At 42.4% G+C, this 20,788-nt stretch overlaps 1 protein-coding gene and 1 pseudogene across 3 annotated transcripts in view; both read left to right on the forward strand.

Annotated features, from left to right (window-relative positions):
- Positions 1 to 20,788, forward strand: part of LOC112433074 (NACHT, LRR and PYD domains-containing protein 12-like) — a 168,770-nt pseudogene that overhangs the window by 137,803 nt on the left and 10,179 nt on the right. The window lies entirely within an intron of this gene.
- LOC112433484 (protein NLRC3-like) lies at positions 995 to 17,462 on the forward strand. 2 transcript variants are annotated; one of them, XM_076882493.1, is made up of 7 exons: positions 995 to 1,037; positions 3,092 to 3,227; positions 6,915 to 7,016; positions 8,486 to 8,562; positions 8,679 to 10,470; positions 11,981 to 12,157; positions 16,836 to 17,462. In XM_076882493.1, the coding sequence occupies exons 2-7, from the start codon at positions 3,118 to 3,120 to the stop codon at positions 17,026 to 17,028; spliced, it is 2,451 nt and encodes an 816-aa protein (XP_076738608.1). In that variant the 5' UTR covers positions 995 to 1,037; positions 3,092 to 3,117; the 3' UTR covers positions 17,029 to 17,462. The 2 variants fall into 2 exon arrangements, 1 of the variants encoding a protein (XP_076738608.1); XR_013097092.1 differs by lacking the exons at positions 995 to 1,037; positions 6,915 to 7,016; positions 8,486 to 8,562; ... (1 more) ...; positions 11,981 to 12,157; positions 16,836 to 17,462 and adding an exon at positions 4,700 to 6,103 and having other exon boundaries at positions 3,154 to 3,227.

The following is a 20,788-nucleotide window of genomic DNA, read 5'->3' on the forward strand; positions in this document are numbered from 1 at the left end:
TTTCGCTGTCAAAGTCGATTTAACTGAAGTTACGTGTTTCCGGTTACTGTGGAGCTCCACAGTGGCTGCAACCAGAAGCTGTTTCTACAGGATCCTGATGGACACTCAAAGCTTTTAGAAAATGTCCTCATTAGTTGTTTGCAGCAGAATATCACCTGATGTGAACCAAAACAACAAAAGTGCTCTGCACATGTGTGTGAGACTACAAATTCTAGAACCAGAACTGCTGATTTCATTACTCTGAACTTTTAAAGGCAGATTTTGTATCTGAGAGCAGGGACACTTGCTGTGTTCAGTGTGACTCGTCTCTGCAGAAGGTCAGGGCTCTGATAGTTGCAGTTAGCGGGTGACTTACTGGGCAGGTGGCTCCTGAGTGTCTGTGGGAGTCAGGGTTCATTATGGTCCTGGTTGCTACTGGAAATAAAGAAACAAAAGGAGGGTGTGTTGTTCAGGAAGTACAGACTGTAGCTCAGCAGGTAGAATTACTAACTGGAAGGTTGGAGGTTTGATCCCTGGCTGCTCCAGTCTGCACGCCACGGTATCCTTGGGCAAGATGTGGAACCCCGACTTCCTCTCCGATGCATCCATCATAGTGTCATTGTTAGAAAAAGAAGTGCTTGTGTGAATGAAGCACGCTGTATAAAATGCTTTGACTGCTCATACAGAAAAGCAGCTCATAAGAACTGGTTCATTTTCCAGATAATTCCACTATTAAGACAACAGACATTTGGGAGGCTTTCTCTGAGAGTAACACTGAAAGTCTTGCTGCTCCTCCACAAAATGAACTTCAGATTAAAGACACAGCTCAGCTAAACACAACTCAAACTAATCTACACTATTTTTCTTTATTACGCAGCGTTTTTATAACTATTTCCAGATGTTTCTAAAGATGAAAACAGAATTAAACTCCAGCCTGATGCGTTTCTGAGGTTCCTGACTCTGACCGTCCCTCAAACGCCTCTCTGATCGTTTCCTTCCGTCGCTTTTACTTTCGCTTTCGTGAATGTTGTGGCGCAGTTGATCGTCTCGAAGTTAAGGTAACGTTAGCAGTCTGTACTGTTTTCCTGGCTGACATCAGCTGTGTGCAGCTTAGTTTCAGCATAAATCTGCTTCGTTTTATGTGAGATCAGAGTCTGGGAACGAGACAGAAACAGTTGATGATCAGCAGCTGAACTCGATGTTACTGTGGATCCACTGACTGATGTCTGTAGGCAGCTTCTCCTGCCTCCGTCAGTCTGTGGCTGTATGGGCTCAAATTGTGGTCATAAATATTTTGTACTTGTAAACCAGGATTTGTAGGTGTAAAAATAATTTGTGTGTGGACTTAGCCAAGCAATACGTGTGAAACTCTGCACTCAAGTTTCAAGTTACAAGTACGTCCCTATTTTTCTGCCTTTCATCTGATTGGCCAGTGTCATGTCAATCACAAATTTAACAACCCAATCAGAGAACAGGTGGGTCTATAATTCATTTGAATAACATCCTCAGGCCTAATATTGCTCATGTGACACATCGCGGACATGCTCTCAGTTCTGTACATATTATTTGTATTGCACTTCGGTTTTTTGCAAACGGGAGCTTTCTGTATAATATTGGTGACGCTGAGCACGTTTCCAAGGCTACCGTCTGTCGGGCAGTCAGGAATGTTACAGTTGCACTGAAACGTCTCCTGTACTCGTCTGTGGTGTTCCCCGGTCATAGACCCACAAGATTTATCAAAGAGGGATGCCACAAAATTGCAGGTAGCAGGATGAACAAAATTTAATTCATGATGTGGTGATACTTGAACTACTACTTAAATTTTACATTTATTCTCACGGTTCCCAGGCGTGATTGGCTGTATAGATGGCACTCACATTCCAATCATTGCTCCTTCGGTAAATGAAGGAGACTATGTGAACAGGAAGTCGTTCCACAGCATTAATGTGCAGGTACATAGTTCCCTGTAGCATTTCAAACTAACAAATTATTTCATTATAGTAATGGATGCTAATTTGTGTTCTCTGCACTGTGAAGATCATATGTGATGCTGCCAACATTATCACAAATGTGGAAGCCAAGTGGCCAGGCTCTGTGAGTGGTGGTGGTGGAGAACCCCCACCTGTTTTTCGGACCTCCGCTTTTTTTCTGTTGGCCATAACGGGCCACATTTGAGCATACAGAGTAAGCAGATATGTACTTGTAATGTGCTCAGATAATTTCAATAAGTGCTTACAGAAAGAAAATTAATGTAGCCTCTAACTGTAATTGATTTACATGGGACAAAGAGACCAAGCACTATGGCTCATAATACAATTACACCTTACCTGTTTGGACTATATTTTTATATTTCATTTTTACTTGCTGCCAGGAACGTTTGGGGCCTGTTGGGTTGCACCTGCGCTCACATCACGTCACAAAATAAAATGTATAAAATAACAAATAAAATATAATAAAATAACGTGTTAAATGGGTGGAAATCCCTAGATCAATGTTTACATTAACACTCACGCATTGACTCTGTCGGCTATGTTTTGCCATGCATGCTCCCTTCCTTTGGCACCTGAGGCTGTGTTACTTTTTTTCTGCAAAATTTGCATGTTATCGGCATATGCTGCCATCAGAATTTCGGCCTCAAGCGCTGTAAAATACATTGACCGCGTCTTCTTTCCCTCCGTCTCCATGGTGACTTGCTTAATCTGTGCTCCACTAATCAGGGCTTTATGTATCCTCATGCGCGCGCTTCACTTGGGGTTAAAGCAACTCCGCGTTGATTGAACTACTTGTTATCAGCCTTTCTGAAACCGAATATTCCGAGTTGGACAGTTCGGGGTTACTCAACCCTGAGTATCGTTTTTCACTCTGAGTTTTCTAAACCGGCTTCCTGAAATAGGGCCCTGGTTAGGTTTAGGCTGTTATTGTGCTTCAGGCTGAAATATGAGGAGTAAGGAGTGGGGCTGGTTAGCCCTCATGACCCTCACCATAACACATACGTCACAGGACAGTGTTTACCACAGAAACTCCATGAAATGATCAATGAGAACTTTAGAAACCCGTCGGTGTGATGCTTCCAGTACAACAGCACCTCTGAGTGTGTGTGTTTGCCTCTCAGACTAACTCCACCCTGACATCAAGAAGATGGAGGAAGAGGATGGAGCAGGATCTGCAGCCTCCAGCTGTTTGTCTGTGAGGAGTGACCGGTCCAAAGGAAAACCTCCAGACTTCAGTAATGAACCTGCAGCAACAATGTAAGAGAGCTGCTGACTCATTTATTCAGTGTAAATAATGATTTTTGATGCAATGGGAGAAGAAAAATGACAAAAACAGTTTTAAAAATAAGGATTAAAATATTACAAACTATGTTTTTGAGTTTCCTGATGTAGTACAAAAATATATGAACATAACTGTATATAGGACAGATATTTACGGTTCTTTTAGGCAGCACCAAAAAACAAAAAGACTATTTTTAAGCTGTCTGAGGTAGTGAGTCAACATGTCACACTGGGTCAAAGGTCAGGGAGTAAAAGTGTGTTTTAAAGAGCAACATGTCAAAGGGTATTATTGAAAACTTTAACAAAAGACTGTTATGTGACAAAGAGTAAGTACATTATTTTTACGAGTTTCAGATTGTTCATCATGTCTTTAATTTAACATTTCCATTTTTTCCTTCCTGTCTCATGAAGCTGTTACATTTATTGTGTGGAGATCAGGGAGATATGTTACTGTTACTGTCATAACCATTATCATTACCATTGCATTAATCATCATTTCATCAAAGCATTTATTGATGCTGTTGGTATTACGTTAAAACTTGTTTTACAGGTGTTATCATAATCCTATATTAACCTTTATTCCAGGTGCAGTTATAACTATTTTTATACACATCTTGCAGTTTGTGCTTTTAAAGAGTTTAAGCTCAGTCTGATAATTGATGGTCAGAAGCTTCGTCTGGCGCGATGTCGCGATGCCGATCTATTGTGCAAAGTGACTTAGAGGTATGGAAGGATTGCCTACACGCTTACAAAACACACATGATACAAGTATTCATTATTATCTTTTATTCGTTTATATCCTTTTTATTGAGCTTTGAGTAGTGGCATTTGATTAAAGCATTTATTCAATATATTACACATATAGTTTCAGTTAAATTGTTACACATATGAGAGTCTGGGTGTGAGCTTTAGTAGGCGAGAGGTGAGACAGAGTGCAACTGAGGTCGAGACATCCACACACACACACACACACACACACACACACACACACACACACACACACACACACACACCGTAGGTAGACTTATATTCTAGGTAAGAGTTCAGACATATTTTGCTTGTAACTGCATTTTGTGCCTGCATAAGTGATAGTTTGCTGCAGGACGTGCGTCTGATGTTCCAGGGATAAGTGAAAGCAAGACGAGCTACAGGAAGCACCTGGCGTGGAGACGATGTTCTTTTCAAACTGTGTCAAAAGTTGTCAACAGAACATTTGTGTTTTTAACTCATGCAAGTATCTGCTCTGACGCAAGAGGGGGCGTAATAATACCCTGATGTTATAAAAGCAACTGCTTGTGTACTTTTGGGCGGAGATCGACGCTGATTGTGTAACGGTGTTCATCTCCCTACGCATGTGTTCATTAAAATCATCGTTTGACCTAATTCTTCTGGACCTTCGTTGTTTTGTTCTCATCCTCAATAATACGCGACAATTGTTTTTCTTTTAGGATCAATAAGAGGCCAGAATCTCCTGGACCTGAACCCAGCTGTGTTTCCTTAAAGAGCAACGAGTCAAAGGATATCGGTATAAACTTTAAAGGCTGTTCTTCTGCTGCTGAGAGGTAATGTGTGTCTAGATGTTGTTCCTGACTCTGTATTTCTGAATAAATCCTCATGTTTAATATCAGCTCAGCTCTTTTTCACACACATTTCTATGTTGGTATGTGAAGCGGTGTGTGTTGGAGTGTTTCCACAAACACAGCAGTCAGAGTGGAAAGAGTGGATGTTGTAGGAGGTGTTTGTGTAGTGAAGAGGCTGAGTGTCTGTAGGACTCCAGCTGCTCCAGCAGGTGTCTCCTTTGTGCTTTGCTTCAAACACAGTGTAGGGAGGAGCTTCCACTCAGGTGTTTCAGGTGTTGCTGGATGGAGGAGGACAAATAGTTTTTCCCTTCAGTGACACTTCAGCAGCTCAATGTTCTGGGAGATGTTTGTCTTTATGAAGGTTTATGGATTCTTGTTCTTACTTTGGTGAAACTGAGCAATACATTTTCCATCTAACATTTAAAGTAAATTTCCAGGTGAATAAAAGATCTGCAGCTGCAGCCTCTGTGATGTTTCACAGTCTGAAAGTAACAAATTCAACCAGAGTTCAAACAAAGGCTTAATATACGTGTGTGTTTGATATAATGCCAACAAGTACAAACAGGTGTTCTTACAGGTCTTAATCACAGAGGTCTGATAAGTCTGGTGACTTTCACACTCAGCAATTTTGCTGCCTTTTATTTTATATTGGCCTTTTTAAAGCCCTTCAAAGTCTCCCACATTCATACAGAGCTTTTAACACCAAACTCCTTTACAGTCCTTCTCCTCTCACACACGATCACACGACTGATTTGTCTGCAGCAGCTGTGTTACTGCTAGTATTTTATTATGTGTGTAATCTCCTCATATTGTTCCTGTGGTTTAGTTTGACTTCCTTCTGCAAACTCAGCTGCTCTGTTGCTGATACACGTCTCCATGAATATGATTGATCAGATGCTGCCAACACCATGTGTTTCATGTGAGCGCTCAGCTGAAACCCTGGGTTGACTTATCGAGTTAATAACAAGCTTCACGTGACTGTGAATGCTAAAGTGAATCAGATAAAGGAAAGAGACCCTGCTAATGTTGGACTCACTTCTTAGTGTAGATCCCAGGAGGAAGTTCAACATAGCCATTCTTTGTGCTAGCTCGACCAAACCTGAGAGCACAGTGCAGGATAATGATCATCATCTGTCTCTGTCAAGGACATTTAAAATCCACAAATAACAAACATAATTATATTTGATCATTAAAAATATGTTTTCACTTAAAAAAGCATGAGCACACTGGTGGATTACAGAAACATGAAAACTCGTTAACAGTAAAGTTAATTTAGGCGTAAGATTTTATCATTGATTCTAAAGTCTCTGCTGCAGAGAGGTGAGCTGTTAGTAACATGAACTCTCTGATTTAAATGATTTTGATGTTTCCTGGTTTCTAAAATGCATCTCTGTAGCAGAGCAGTGTCTCCAAGGACACACAGGCTCAGCTGTAACTGTCAGTTTATCTGGTTTAAGACACATTTGGACTCAATTGGCTGTTTTTAACTATGTATTTTAATCAGAGGTGTAAATCTAGACCTCACACATCTGGATCCTAAACTATGATAGAAACAGCTGCTAGCAGTGGGTAGTTTGACTTTGATACGCTGCTCTAGAAAGCAAACAAAGGTTTGTGCAGCTCCTCTTCAGAAAAGTGTTCAGAGAGCAGCTGCTGTATTAGACAAAGGCTCGTCCTGTGAGCCCAGATGTGTGTAACAGCTGGATGAAGGAGAAGTATCACAGGCACGTCTCCATCCCGCCTTTATTAATGAACTTCCTGTTGCTTGCAGATGACAGGAACACAAAGTGTTTGTGCCACGTGATGCTGCAGGATTTGTTAACGTGTCCATGATGGTAACATCTCCTCGTCTAACTGCAAACACATGAGCGCTCCTAACGGCAGCTATCACAGCCACACAGGCAGACTGTGTCTCACTGTTGCATTCAGGGACATTTGTTTTCCTGTAAAAAGCTGAACTCTAATCTAAGAGGACTGTTACTGACAGGAAACAGCTGCATTATCTGCAGTCTGTGTGATCACAGCTGCTTCAATCACTTTATCAGAGAATTGATCATTGAATAAAACATGTTTGTGTCTGCAGAGGTCAGAGGTCACAGTCTGCAGGATCCAGCTGTCCGTCGATGAGGAGTGACTGGTCCAAAGGTCAACCTCCAGACTTCAGTGCTGAACCTGGACCAACGAGGTCAGAGAACTGTGATGACTCCTTTACATGTTTGTGTTTTCCTGGATAAATATGACCAAAGATTCATTAAAAAGATAAAAATCTTAGACTTTGTCCTGTAGCGCTGTGTGGCAGGCAGGATTGGACCCAAACACAACAGGATGAAGTCAAAGAGGCAGCTTTATTTCAGCTGTGAACATGCAAACAGCAGAAATAAGGAAACATAACTGTAGGTTAGGTTAGGTAAGGAAAACACGTCTCTGCCTAGTCTTGAAAATCTAATCTTATCATCCATTGTTCTTCTAGGGCCTCTTCTTCTTGTGGCCTCAGCTAACTGCTAATATTTAAATGGCTAACATTAACATGTGTGCCAGCCAGGTTAACATTTATGATGAACTATGATTAATTAACTGATGTTGAAACTGGAGCTTTACTGACCTCTGAAATTCCTCCTAAAGTGTTATTCAGTGTTGTGACAGTCAGCTGCTTCAGCTGCTGCTGGGATGGGCTGTGGCAAAGAGAACAGAGAAAATCCAAATCAGAGTTTTTCTCTGAATTAAAAGCAAGGAAACAACAATATATTCTACATGGTGAAACTGATGGTTTCTGGTGTTTGGGTCTGTTTTTCTGTATTTATGCAGATAAAGTGTAAACTCAGATGAATTATACCATCAAATGTTAAAGGAAAATATCAGGATGAGTGTCTGTGAGCTGAGAAGGACGTGAAGCGAGCAGTTTATCCCAGAGCTGAAGCTGCTCTGTGTGCAGAGATGAGCTCAGATTCCTGCTGTGATTGATCAACAGTCACAGAAATGTAGACTTGTAGTTATTACTGCAGTATGGTCACAGCAGATACTGATAAACATGTATTATGAGGATGGATGATCAAGTTTCTCACTCTCTCCTTTAAATCTCAGTTTTTTCTTCTTCACAGTTTATCTGTTAATTTATTAATGAATAACACTGAAAGAGTTTCTGTTATATTTCCCCTTGAACATCAGCTTATTAGGGCGGCATTAGGAAATAGCCCCCCTCCAAAGAATGAATAAATGAATGATGATAATAATAAAATGATTCAAAAGCAGAGCTCAGAGTGGTAGAATGGTCAAACATGGATCCACGGGTGGTTCAACTGCATTTGGTGACGTGACTAAAGCAAATCTTTCAAATAATCCCACCATCAACGGGATGTTGTCTCCTTTACTACGGTTACTTTACTTGGTCACCGTGTGAATTTCTTTGAAATGAACCAAATTCTTTTATTTGTTGGTTGTTGCATATTTAACCTCTACAGTCAGGAAAGGAGGAGATGAGGCCTCAACAATGTTGGGTTGTAGCTGTGCTTCAGGTTAGAGTGAGTGTCCATGGAATAAATGTAAGTCAGTGAACTGGAAACATGAGTGTGTTAAACTTTGTTTTCCTTTTTATAATGAGTCTAATCAAAGGTGGACAGAAGTATCTCCACTTTGACTTTTCTGTGTCACCATCAGAGCTTCTGCACAGTGTGGAGAAAGATCCAGAAGCAGAGCTGGACTGCAGACAGCCAGTCAGAGCAGCTGTGTACAAAGTAAGACTGAACATCTGTCTGCTGATGGACTCATTTCTGAAAACTGGACTTCTTGTGTTGTTCAGACATTGAAGAGTTTTCTTTCTCTTTAGTCTCATTGTTTTTCTTTCTTTCAGCAGATGTTGGTCTGCAGGAGGTTTTAGATGAACATAAGATCAGTCTGAGGAGGAGATGTGAACGTGTGACTGAAGGAAGTGATGAAACAGGAAGTAGAACCCTCCTCAACACCATCTACACTGAGCTCTACATCACAGAGGGACAGAGTGAAGAGGTTCATACCCAACATGAGGTGAGGCAGCTGGAGACAGCTTCCAAGATGGACGCCCTCCATGACGCTCCAATCAGGTGCCAGGACATCTTTAAAGCCTTACCTGACCAACAGAGACCCATCAGAGTGGTTCTGACCAACGGCGTGGCTGGTGTTGGAAAAACCTTCTCAGTGCAGAAGTTCACTCTGGACTGGGCAGAGGGCTTGGAGAACCAACATGTCAGTGTGGTGGTTCTGCTTTCATTCAGGGAGCTGAACCTGATCAGAGATGAGCAGTACAGTCTTCTGGAGCTGCTCCATGTTTTCCATCCAACATTACAGAAGGTCACAGCAGAGAAGCTGGCTGTCTCTCAGCTTTTGTTCATCTTTGACGGCCTGGATGAAAGCAGACTTTCATTGGATTTCACCAACAGGAAGCTGCTGTCTGATGTCACACAGAAGTCATCAGTCAGCCAGCTGCTGACAAACCTCATCCAGGGGAATCTGCTTCCCTCGGCTCTCGTCTGGATAACTTCCCGACCCGCAGCAGCCAATCAGATCCCTCCTACATGTGTTGACAGGCTAACAGAAGTACGAGGCTTCACTGACGCCCAGAAGGAGGAGTACTTCAGGAGGAGATTCAGTGATGAAGAGCTGTCCAGCAGAATCATCTCCCACATGAAGACATCCAGGAGCCTCCACATCATGTGTAGTATCCCAGTCTTCTGCTGGATCACTGCTACAGTTCTGGAGCACATGTTGACTACAGAGCAGAGAGGAGAACTGCCCAAGACCCTGACTGACATGTACTCACACTTCCTGCTGGTTCAGACAAAGAGGAAGAAGAACAAGTACCATGAGGGACATGAGACGAGTCCACAGGAGCTGACGGAGGCTGACAGGGAAGTTCTTCTGAAGCTGGGGAGGCTGGCATTTGAACATCTGGAGAAAGGAAACATCATGTTCTACCAAGAAGACCTGGAGCAGTGTGGTCTGGATGTGACAGAGGCCTCGGTGTACTCAGGAGTTTGTACAGAGATCTTCAAAAGAGAGTGTGTGATCTTCCAGAAACCAGTCTACTGCTTTGTTCATCTGAGCATTCAGGAGTTTCTGGCTGCTGTCTACAAGTTCCACTGTTTCACCAACAGGAAGACAAAGGTGCTGAAGAACTTTTTGGGAAAAAAATACAACGAGTCCTCTCTGGATGATTTCCTGAGCAGAGCCATGTATAAATCCCTCCAGAGTAAAAATGGCCACCTGGACCTGTTTGTTCGCTTCCTTCATGGCCTCTGTCTGGAGTCCAACCAGAGACTCTTAGTAGGTCTGCTGGGTCAGACAGAGATCAGTCCAGGAACCATCCAGAGAGTCATCAACAACCTGAAGGAGATGAACAGTGATGAAATCTCTCCTGACAGAAGCATCAACATCTTCCACTGTCTGATGGAGATGAACCACCTCTCATTATTTCAGGAGATCCAAGAGTTCCTGAAGTCAGAGAACAGATCAGAGAAGGAACTCTCTGAGATCCAGTGCTCAGCTCTGGCCTTCATGCTGCAGATGTCAGAGGAGGTTCTGGATGAGTTTGACCTGCTGAAGTACAACACATCAAAGCGGGGACGACAGAGACTGATTCCAGCTGTGAGGACCTGCAGAAAGGCTGGGTGAGTCCAGATGTGATCATTAACATCATTGATCAGTGTAGGTTAGTAGTTTAATGTTGAAAATAAAATCAGATTGTAACCACAAAGTGTTTGTGTCCGTACGCTGCAACCTTCCACACCATTCCTTTATTGTACAGACTCAGCAGCAGCTCCATGGATCCCAAATCCAAGAGTGGAGAACAGATTTGAAGTGTGTCACATCCATGCAGTCACAGCTGTTTCCACCATGTTTCCACTGATATTAATCCTGTTCAATGACACGTTTCATATCAGTGAATATGTTCTTTAGGACGTCCACTGACATGTTTAAGTGTCCTGCTGGAAATCGCTCAAATCATCCATGAAATCCATGAAAAATCCTTTTAGTGTTTCTAACTTCACCCTCTGTCCTCTCTCTCTCTCCATCCTCCTCACTGCTTCTTTCACTGATAATCACACAAACATTGTATTCAGCTACAAAATAACACAATAATATCATCTGATGATCATTATTATAAGAGCAGGATCCATATTTGATATCAGAGTAACACACTGCTTGGTTATGTGCAGTCATCATCAGTGACTGTGGGTCAAACAGAAGCTCTCTGATTGGTTGCTGACCTTGGTCACCTGTCCACTCTCACCTGTTTGTGTTTGCTCTCTCTGTGCTGTCTCCATCCTCTCTCTCCTTTCTCTCCCTCTCTGTCTTTGTACGTCACTCAGGTCCAATGGAAACAGTGACATTTACAAACCAATCAAAGACAAACTGATCCATGTCAGGTTAGAACAATATTCAAAGTGAATACAGGCTGCTGCTGGACACAGACAGGTAACATCATTTTGACTTGCTGTCACCTGGATCTGGACTCATAAACACTGAAGCCCTGAACAGGAATACAAATCATTTTCTGCCAACTAGCGACACACCAGCAGATAATGGCTCAGAAAGCTAAAATGAGCCAATCATTTCTGTGTTTAGTTCCCCTGAAATCAGATCTGATATCAGCAGCTCTGAGTTCATTCATCATTATTGTCCAGTGATGAGATTTCTGCTCCGTTTGGTAACAGTCAGCAGGTTTTTCCTGCGTGTGGACGTGAACAGTCGTACCTGACAGCAGGTAGCAAACAGAGATCATCTTTCCAGCTGGAACTCTTCACTGAGCTGAACTCATTCAAAATGTTCTGGAGTCAAAACAGGAAACAGTCCAAATGTGTGTCTTCACTCTGACTCTGGATCAGATCTCAGTGACAGACTGTGGACATTATGGAAGCCTAAATGTGACACCATCTTCCTCCTTCATCTGCAGATTAAAGCCAAACAAAGATTCTCATTAAAAGTCTGCAGGTCTGAGAGAGACTCAATCGTTGTGTCATGTCAAACACAGTAAGAGGAGCTGAAGCACAGATGTGAAGAGCAGATTCATCAGATTATGACCTCACTCTGTTTTGTCTTCATATACATTCAGTCTGTGTTTATAATGCAGATTTTCTGCTTTTATAATAACACATTTTATATTTTCTATCATCACAGACTGACTCAGTGTCTACTCTCAGAGTCTCACTGTGAAGTTGTGGCCTCAGCTCTGAAGTCCAACCCCTCCCATCTGACAGAGCTGGACATGAATGGAAATAATGGCCTCCAGGATTCAGGTGTGAAGCTTCTGTGTGCTGGACTGGAGAGTCCAAACTGTCGACTGGAGACTCTGAGGTGAGTTCACTGACTGCGGCTGTTGTAGTTGTTTTTCTATATTTCAGGTCTTTGATGGATGTTTGAAACTTTCTTCAGTTCCTAAATGTTCAGGATGTGTCTGAAGACAAATGTGAAGAAGTTTGAGTGCTTTCAGAAATATTGTCTTTCCAAACGACTGAACAACAGTTTTTCCTTTTGGCTCCAAACAGAAGTGACAGACTTGAGCAGGGTTCATTTAAAGGCTGACAGAAGTGGAGTGGTGACGGGGAGATGTTTGACAGGACAGTGTTTCAGCCTCCACAGGTTCATGTTGTGCTCCATCAGTCAGTGAAGATGAAGTCAGTGCTGATGAGGCTGTAGAGTGTGTGAGGGATGTGAATGAGGATGATGAAGATCTGATGATAGCAGATAAAAACAGGCTGCAGAGACTTTGAGCCATACAGGGCACACAGTGTGTGTACAGAACAGCTGAAATCATTATGGAGGCCTCACTGGAATATGGAAGCATCACAGTACAGCTTCAGTGAAGCATTAAAGTCTCTGATATGAGATGAGAAATGAAGCAGCCAGAGCTTTTTCATGAGTGGAAATCCACTGTGACTGTGAGCTGCTGCTACAGCCTCCAGATTAGCCAGCAGCTCATCCTGCTCAACATTTCCTCACCAACTTTAATGGAAGTGTGATGTTTTCAGCTGGAGTGATGGTCAGGGTGGCCTCCCTCTCCTCTTCTTCTCCTCTTCCTCTTTCATTTGTAAAGCCACTTCTGCTGCTTTCATTCATTTGGAAGTCCTGTAGCTGAGTTTGGGAGAGACTAACAGCCTCGGCAGCAGAGGGGAGAAAGGCTGTAACACCACCACTTTACTCTGTTCTACCTGTCACATCATTTTATCAGGAAACAAATATGCTCATGTTTTTACTATGTTTGTCTTGAAGATGTAAGAAGATCACATGGTGCTTTTTATTATTGTGTTGGTTTGTTTGCTGTCTCTTGGATGGAGCCCAGCTGTGCGTGGCCCCTGGGCCTGTGGTCAGAGTGTGTGCTGGATAATCCGGCCCAGGATGAGGCCAAACTGACATGGGATGAAATGTCTGTCACATAATTGAGCTTTGTGAGAAATGTACGACTTTAATGTGAAACATTCAGAGTTTTTTCTCTTGTTGTGTTTGTTTGAAGCTGCTTCCTGTTGGCTTCAGCTGTTTGGAGTTTCCATTTTCTATACTTCTACATTCTGAACCTTCTTCAGCTCTGAACAGATGATGAAACACTGAATGATTTCAAGCTCACACTTTGTCTAATAAACTTACATCTTTCATTCTTTATACAGATTGAGGGACTGTGGTTTGTCAGAGATCAGCTGTGATTATCTGGCAGCAGCACTGAAGTCCAACCCCTCCCATCTGAGAGAGCTGGACCTGAGCCTGAACAACAAGCTGCAGGATTCAGGAGTGAAGCATCTGTGTGGTTTCCTGGAGAGTCCAGGATGTGGACTTGAAACTCTGAGGTCAGTCAGCATGTTTTAGTTGTGCTGAGATGAATATGATGTGAAAGTTGTGCTGACACTAAACTGCAGACATCAGGCTGATATTATACTGATCCACACTGAGGATCTTCATGGTAAAGTCTGTTTTCTTCTTCTCTGGTTTAGTCCATTGACTGCAGCAGAACAATGTTCACATTTCAAACAGTGAGACTCAACGTATGGCCCGCGGCCCACACGCGGCCTGCCCACCTTCCCTGATTCAGAGAGAGGGGACCCTGATTAACTGTGTAGTGTTCTTCCTCACAGTTCTAAGTATCAGACACAACAATGAATAATCCACAGCTGACTGTCTTTAGCAGGTCAAAGGTCACGGCACACAGCAGACAGTGGGAAATATTATAATTCTGATCATTTATCAGCACATATCCATATGTATAAAAACAAAGCTGACACTGTGAGACTTGATCAGAGGTGTGATCATCACAGCAGAGGCCTTTGTGTCAAAGTCACTGAGGATCAAACAGAAACACATGAAGCAGATTTTCCTGTTCTGGCTTTTTATAGCAGATAACCTTCAAAATATTCTGCAGTCCATCAAAAACTGAAGCAAACCATGAATCAACATGTGAACATGAGCTGATGCTGCTGAAGTGAAGCAAAGTTACAGAGGTTTGATTACAGACACAGCTGAGAGTTTGTAATCTGTCATCATTTTAAAAGGTTTACATTTCTTCAGTATATCCACATTTGCAGCTGGTACCTCAACCTCCACTTGTCCAACACAACTGCTGTCCACTGCCTCCATGACATTGTGATTTTGCTGTTGGTCTTCTGTCAGATCTTCATCAATCACTTCTGCACGGGGCACACCTTCAGACTCTGCAGCTGCATAACGAAAGCCTGTAAGATAAAATTAGACATAAGGTAAATGTACACCAATATTCCAATGACAGGTGTGTGATTCATCTGGAAGTTATGTGCGGATTAGTGTACAGTGATAGCAATTTAGTATGTTTTTAGAGGGGGGGGGGGGTTGTTTACCTCCGATGGGTGCTCTTTTTCGCTTCCGTTGCGTACGCCTTGAGTGCCGGTCCGAGTCTGATACAGGTATGTCGTCATGCCCCATGTGCAGTGTTGGTGCCCAGTCTGGATTTGTTACATCCATTTCATATGCTGGTTTGCCTGCAATAATGCCAAATCATAAGCTACTCAGTCGACATGATGTGGTTCTGCAGCATCACACATTAGCATGTTTTATCTCATTATCTATGACCTCAGCACATTGAAAATAACACTAAAAGCCTTTCAAGAGTGATATGAATTAATTTAGAACTCACCGGAAAGAAAATGCCGTGAGCAAACCAACAAAAAGCTGGGGATTGCAGAGAACTCGATATCCGTTCGTCTCACCGCTGCAATCCAAGCCTGACGTCTTTGTTTAGTAATATCGGATACGTGGGATCCCTCACGTTGCCTCCAGGATGGAAAACGATGAAAAGAGAGCCCGTTATCCAGCTTCTTGCCTTCACGATCGTGTGATCTAACGTTGCAACCGACAACACAACACGTACGATCCATAGCTGAAATGGTATCCTTTGGCTGGCCTACTGTCATGGCGGAAGGGGGCATGGCCCATCTCCCGTGACATCACGCTCCAAAGCCCTATAGGTGGGAAAATGTACCATGTCGACCAATCAAAAATGATATGGAAACATGACATTTGGTTGTTTAGCAAAAGGGGGAAGTTTTAGGGGTGACCGGCAAGAGAGAGCGAGTGAGCGAAAGAGAGAGAGAGTTTTGATACGTGAGAGATTTGTGACGTTTACCGTGTTTGGTCTCAAGTTAGTTTGTTGTCTTGTGTATTTAGTGTGTAGCTGTTGTTTTGTTTTGTGTGTCAGTTCTACTAGTGATCGTCACAGTTGCTGCCTTAAAGCCAACAAAGGCAGATTGCAGTGTAAACGCTGAGTGACACACCTGCTGTCAGACCTGCAGGTTTATCCCTGTGCTGTTCTCATATGTGTTAGAGTGACACAAACTATTGTTTGACACCTGATTGTTCTGTAAATAGTTTGAAATGATTATATGAAAAACGTCTGAGCCTTGGCTGCATTTTTTGGTAAATAGTACCATATAACTTTGTTGTTTGCAAAACGTGTGCGTATTTTTAAAAATGTACAATCTCTATTTGCATTTCAAGTTATGAAGATGATTCGTTAAACATGTGTGTGGTTTTTACAGTCAAAATATCACTTTCTACTTGTATTTTAAATTTTGTCTGAATTTAGATAAATTGTGCTGATACAGTTGGTCAAAATGAGAAAATAACAGATTGGCAAGATAAACTGTTTTTAAAGGTAAAATATAGAGGCCACATCAAAAGTAGTCAAGAAGGGTTAAAGGCTAAAAGCAAAGTTGTCACCAAGTACTGTTTATATTTGTGTGTATTGCTGCAGCTTTTTTGAGTATTAATTTGGTGCCTTTGTGTGAAATAATGGTATTGTGAGTGATCCATATAGTCACAAAGAATAGCCACTTGTTTCTGTGCTACCAAAGTTCCCCGGCTTTCATTCAAAATGTGTTTATCGTCAGCACCTGCACATTAAACTACTTAAACATTATAAATGTCTTCAAGCTCACACTGAGGCCTGTGGGGTACTATCAGCCACTGAGACAGTACACACATTTATATGTGTTTGTATATGAATATTTCATACTTTAAGACTGCCTGTTTATTTAAGGGAGATGAACAAAATACATTGGAATTGTACAAAATAATATCATGGATGATAAATTAAATAGATTTTAAGTAGATGCTTGTGCATTCTTAAAGTCTTATATGTTGAACTGAACTATGTGATCTGTTCAAAGCCTTAATCTTAATTTGAAGTGAAATGTGCATTTTGAGTTTATACACTATGTATATAAGGCGACCGTTTCCTTTTGCAGTATTTTTGTGTGGTGTACTTTTCTATGTCTTAACAAAAGGGGAACAAAGGTGTTTAAGTTCACCTAGGATGATGTGTTTTAATTTTCACATGGTCTTGCTTGAATTTGACCCTGACAAAGGCGTATGAACTCTGTCAGCTGTTTGGAGTTTCCATTTTCTAAACTTCTACATTCTGAACCTTCTTCAGCTCTGAACAGATGATGAAACACTGAATGATTTCAAGCTCACACTTTGTCTAATAAACTTACATCTTTCATTCTTTATACAGATTGGAGAGCTGTGGTTTGTCAGAGATCAGCTGTGATTATCTGGCAGCAGCACTGAAGTCCAACCCCTCCCATCTGAGACAGCTGGACCTGAGCTGGAACGAGCTGCAGGATTCAGGAGTGAAGCATCTGTGTGGTTTCCTGGAGAGTCCAGGATGTGGACTTGAAACTCTGGGGTCAGTCAGCATGTTTTAGTTGTGCTGAGATGAAGATGATGTGAAAGTTGTGCTGACACTAAACTGCAGACATCAGGCTGATATTATACTGATCCACACTGAGGATCTTCATGGTAAAGTCTGTTTTCTTCTTCTCTGGTTTAGTCCATTGACTGCAGCAGAACAATGTTCACATTTCAAACAGTGAGACTCAACGTATGGCCCGCGGCCCACACGCGGCCTGCCCACCTTCCCTGATTCAGAGAGAGGGGACCCTGATTAACTGTGTAGTGTTCTTCCTCACAGTTCTAAGTATCAGACACAACAATGAATAATCCACAGCTGACTGTCTTTAGCAGGTCAAAGGTCACGGCACACAGCAGACAGTGGGAAATATTATAACTCTGATCATTTATCAGCACATATCCATATGTATAAAAACAAAGCTGACACTGTGAGACTTGATCAGAGGTGTGATCATCACAGCAGAGGCCTTTGTGTCAAAGTCACTGAGGATCAAACAGAAACACATGAAGCAGATTTTCCTGTTCTGGCTTTTTATAGCAGATAACCTTCAAAATATTCTGCAGTCCATCAAAAACTGAAGCAAACCATGAATCAACATGTGAACATGAGCTGATGCTGCTGAAGTGAAGCAAAGTTACAGAGGTTTGATTACAGACACAGCTGAGAGTTTGTAATCTGTCATCATTTTAAAAGGTTTACATTTCTTCAGTATATCCACATTTGCAGCTGGTACCTCAACCTCCACTTGTCCAACACAACTGCTGTCCACTGCCTCCATGACATTGTGATTTTGCTGTTGGTCTTCTGTCAGATCTTCATCAATCACTTCTGCACGGGGCACACCTTCAGACTCTGCAGCTGCATAACGAAAGCCTGTAAGATAAAATTAGACATAAGGTAAATGTACACCAATATTCCAATGACAGGTGTGTGATTCATCTGGAAGTTATGTGCGGATTAGTGTACAGTGATAGCAATTTAGTATGTTTTTAGAGGGGGGGGGGGGGGTTGTTTACCTCCGATGGGTGCTCTTTTTCGCTTCCGTTGCGTACGCCTTGAGTGCCGGTCTGAGTCTGATACAGGTATGTCGTCATGCCCCATGTGCAGTGTTGGTTCCCAGTCTGGATTTGTTACATCCATTTCATATGCTGGTTTGCCTGCAATAATGCCAAATCATAAGCTACTCAGTCGACATGATGTGGTTCTGCAGCATCACACATTAGCATGTTTTATCTCATTATCTATGACCTCAGCACGTTGAAAATAACACTAAAAGCCTTTCAAGAGTGATATGAATTAATTTAGAACTCACCGGAAAGAAAATGCCGTGAGCAAACCAACAAAAAGCTGGGGATTGCAGAGAACTCGATATCCGCTCGTCTCACCGCTGCAATCCAAGCCTGACGTCTTTGTTTAGTAATATCGGATACATGGGATCCCTCACGTTGCCTCCAGGACGGAAAACGATGAAAAGAGAGCCCGTTATCCAGCTTCTTGCCTTCACGATCGTGTGATCTAACGTTGCAACCGACAACACAACACGTACGATCCATAGCTGAAATGGTATCCTTTGGCTGGCCTACTGTCATGGCGGAAGGGGTATGGCCCATCTCCCGTGACATCACGCTCCAAAGCCCTATAGGTGGGAAAATGTACCATGTCGACCAATCAAAAATGATATGGAAACATGACATTTGGTTGTTTAGCAAAAGGGGGAAGTTTTAGGAGTGACCGGCAAGAGAGAGCGAGTGAGCGAAAGAGAGAGAGAGTTTTGATACGTGAGAGATTTGTGACGTTTACCGTGTTTGGTCTCAAGTTAGTTTGTTGTCTTGTGTATTTAGTGTGTAGCTGTTGTTTTGTTTTGTGTGTCAGTTCTACTAGTGATCGTCACAGTTGCTGCCTTAAAGCCAACAAAGGCAGATTGCAGTGTAAACGCTGAGTGACACACCTGCTGTCAGACCTGCAGGTTTATCCCTGTGCTGTTCTCATATGTGTTAGAGTGACACAAACTATTGTTTGACACCTGATTGTTCTGTAAATAGTTTGAAATGATTATATGAAAAACGTCTGAGCCTTGGCTGCATTTTTTGGTAAATAGTACCATATAACTTTGTTGTTTGCAAAACGTGTGCGTATTTTTAAAAGTGTACAATCTCTATTTGCATTTCAAGTTATGAATGAATGAATGAATGAATGCTTTATTGGCCATATGCAGGTTGCCCCACAGAGGAATAGGACCCCCCCCCGACTTACACACACAACAACAAGACATCACATGGGAATACAGTCGGAGACCGGCAGCGTTGGGAGAATAACACTGAAAAAATTACACAACATTGGGAAAAGTACAAGAGGAAAAAAAGAGACCTCTTCACACGCTGGGCAACCTATGGGAGGACAGCATGAGAACAGGAAACAAAAAAACTCCTCTGCACAGAGAGCACATTAATGTCCACATCACAACATCAGAGCACATGACAAGCCACAGGGGATGGATAGGGGGGTGGGGGGTGATTCGAAGGAACACAGCAGTCGTCCTGCACCATGCTATCATTTCAGCGCGGCACGCAGACCCGCTGCCTTCCCCCGCAGGAACAAGCATCGAAGGCGTTTGGAAGGGAGGGGGATGAGTGCGTGCTTATCAGTGTAAGTGTATGTGTGTGCGTGTCCATAGTTCAGCTGAGACAGTGTCCTTCGCTGTATCAGGCTAAGTAAACAGTCCTCCAGCCGATCCAGGTGTCCTTCATGGGATGGGAAGAATAGTCATCACACAGTCGTTATCAGGGAGTTGTTTTGGTGGGCTCCAGCCTTGGGCCTAGCAGCTGGTGCCGTGGTGTCCAAATGTAGAATATGATTCGTTAAACATGTGTGTGGTTTTTACAGTCAAAATATCACTTTCTACTTGTATTTTAAATTTTGTCTGAATTTAGATAAATTGTGCTGATACAGTTGGTCAAAATGAGAAAATAACAGATTGGCAAGATAAACTGTTTTTAAAGGTAAAATATAGAGGCCACATCAAAAGTAGTCAAGAAGGGTTAAAGGCTAAAAGCAAAGTTGTCACTGTTGGGTCTGTGTTTCCACAAGCCCCGCTAATTCTAGAGACTTATTCATCATGAAGAAAACAAGACAGTCGATCGATCGATTATTTGCGAAAGGGAGGCCTCGTCTGTGTCCACCACGAAAATGACCACAGATCTGACCTCCTCCTCCTGAAGCGGTGCCTGAGGAAAGCGGGGAGGATCATCAAGGACTCCAGTCACCCCAGCCATAAACTGTTCAGACTGCTTCCATCAGGAAGGAGGTTCTGCAGCATCCGGTCCCGTACCAGCAGACTGAGAGACAGCTTCTTCCATCAGGCCATCAGACTGCTGAACACGTCATAGACACCTCAGCTTCACTACTGGAACTTCAACATTATGCACTCCACACTGTATATAAATGCCACTTGTTTTGCACATATTCAACTCTGTATATTTTATATATTTTATTATTATTATTATTATGTTATTTTATTTTTTTACTATTTAATTTGTAAAAATGTGTATACACACACACACACACACACACACACACACACACACACACACGTAGGAAAATATTTAGTATACACATCCAGAAATGCATACACTATTATATATTGTACATATATTTATTAGTTTCAGGTTGGCCATTCTTGTATTTTGCTCGTTTGTGTTGTTGTGTTTGCACATCTCTGTTGCTTGTGGGGCTCGCACACAAGAATTTCACTCGCATGTGCTGTGCCAGTGTGC

The sequence above is a fragment of the Maylandia zebra genome, linkage group LG3 (genome assembly GCF_041146795.1).
Source record: "Maylandia zebra isolate NMK-2024a linkage group LG3, Mzebra_GT3a, whole genome shotgun sequence".
In the NCBI taxonomy this organism is placed as follows: Eukaryota; Metazoa; Chordata; class Actinopteri; order Cichliformes; family Cichlidae; genus Maylandia; species Maylandia zebra.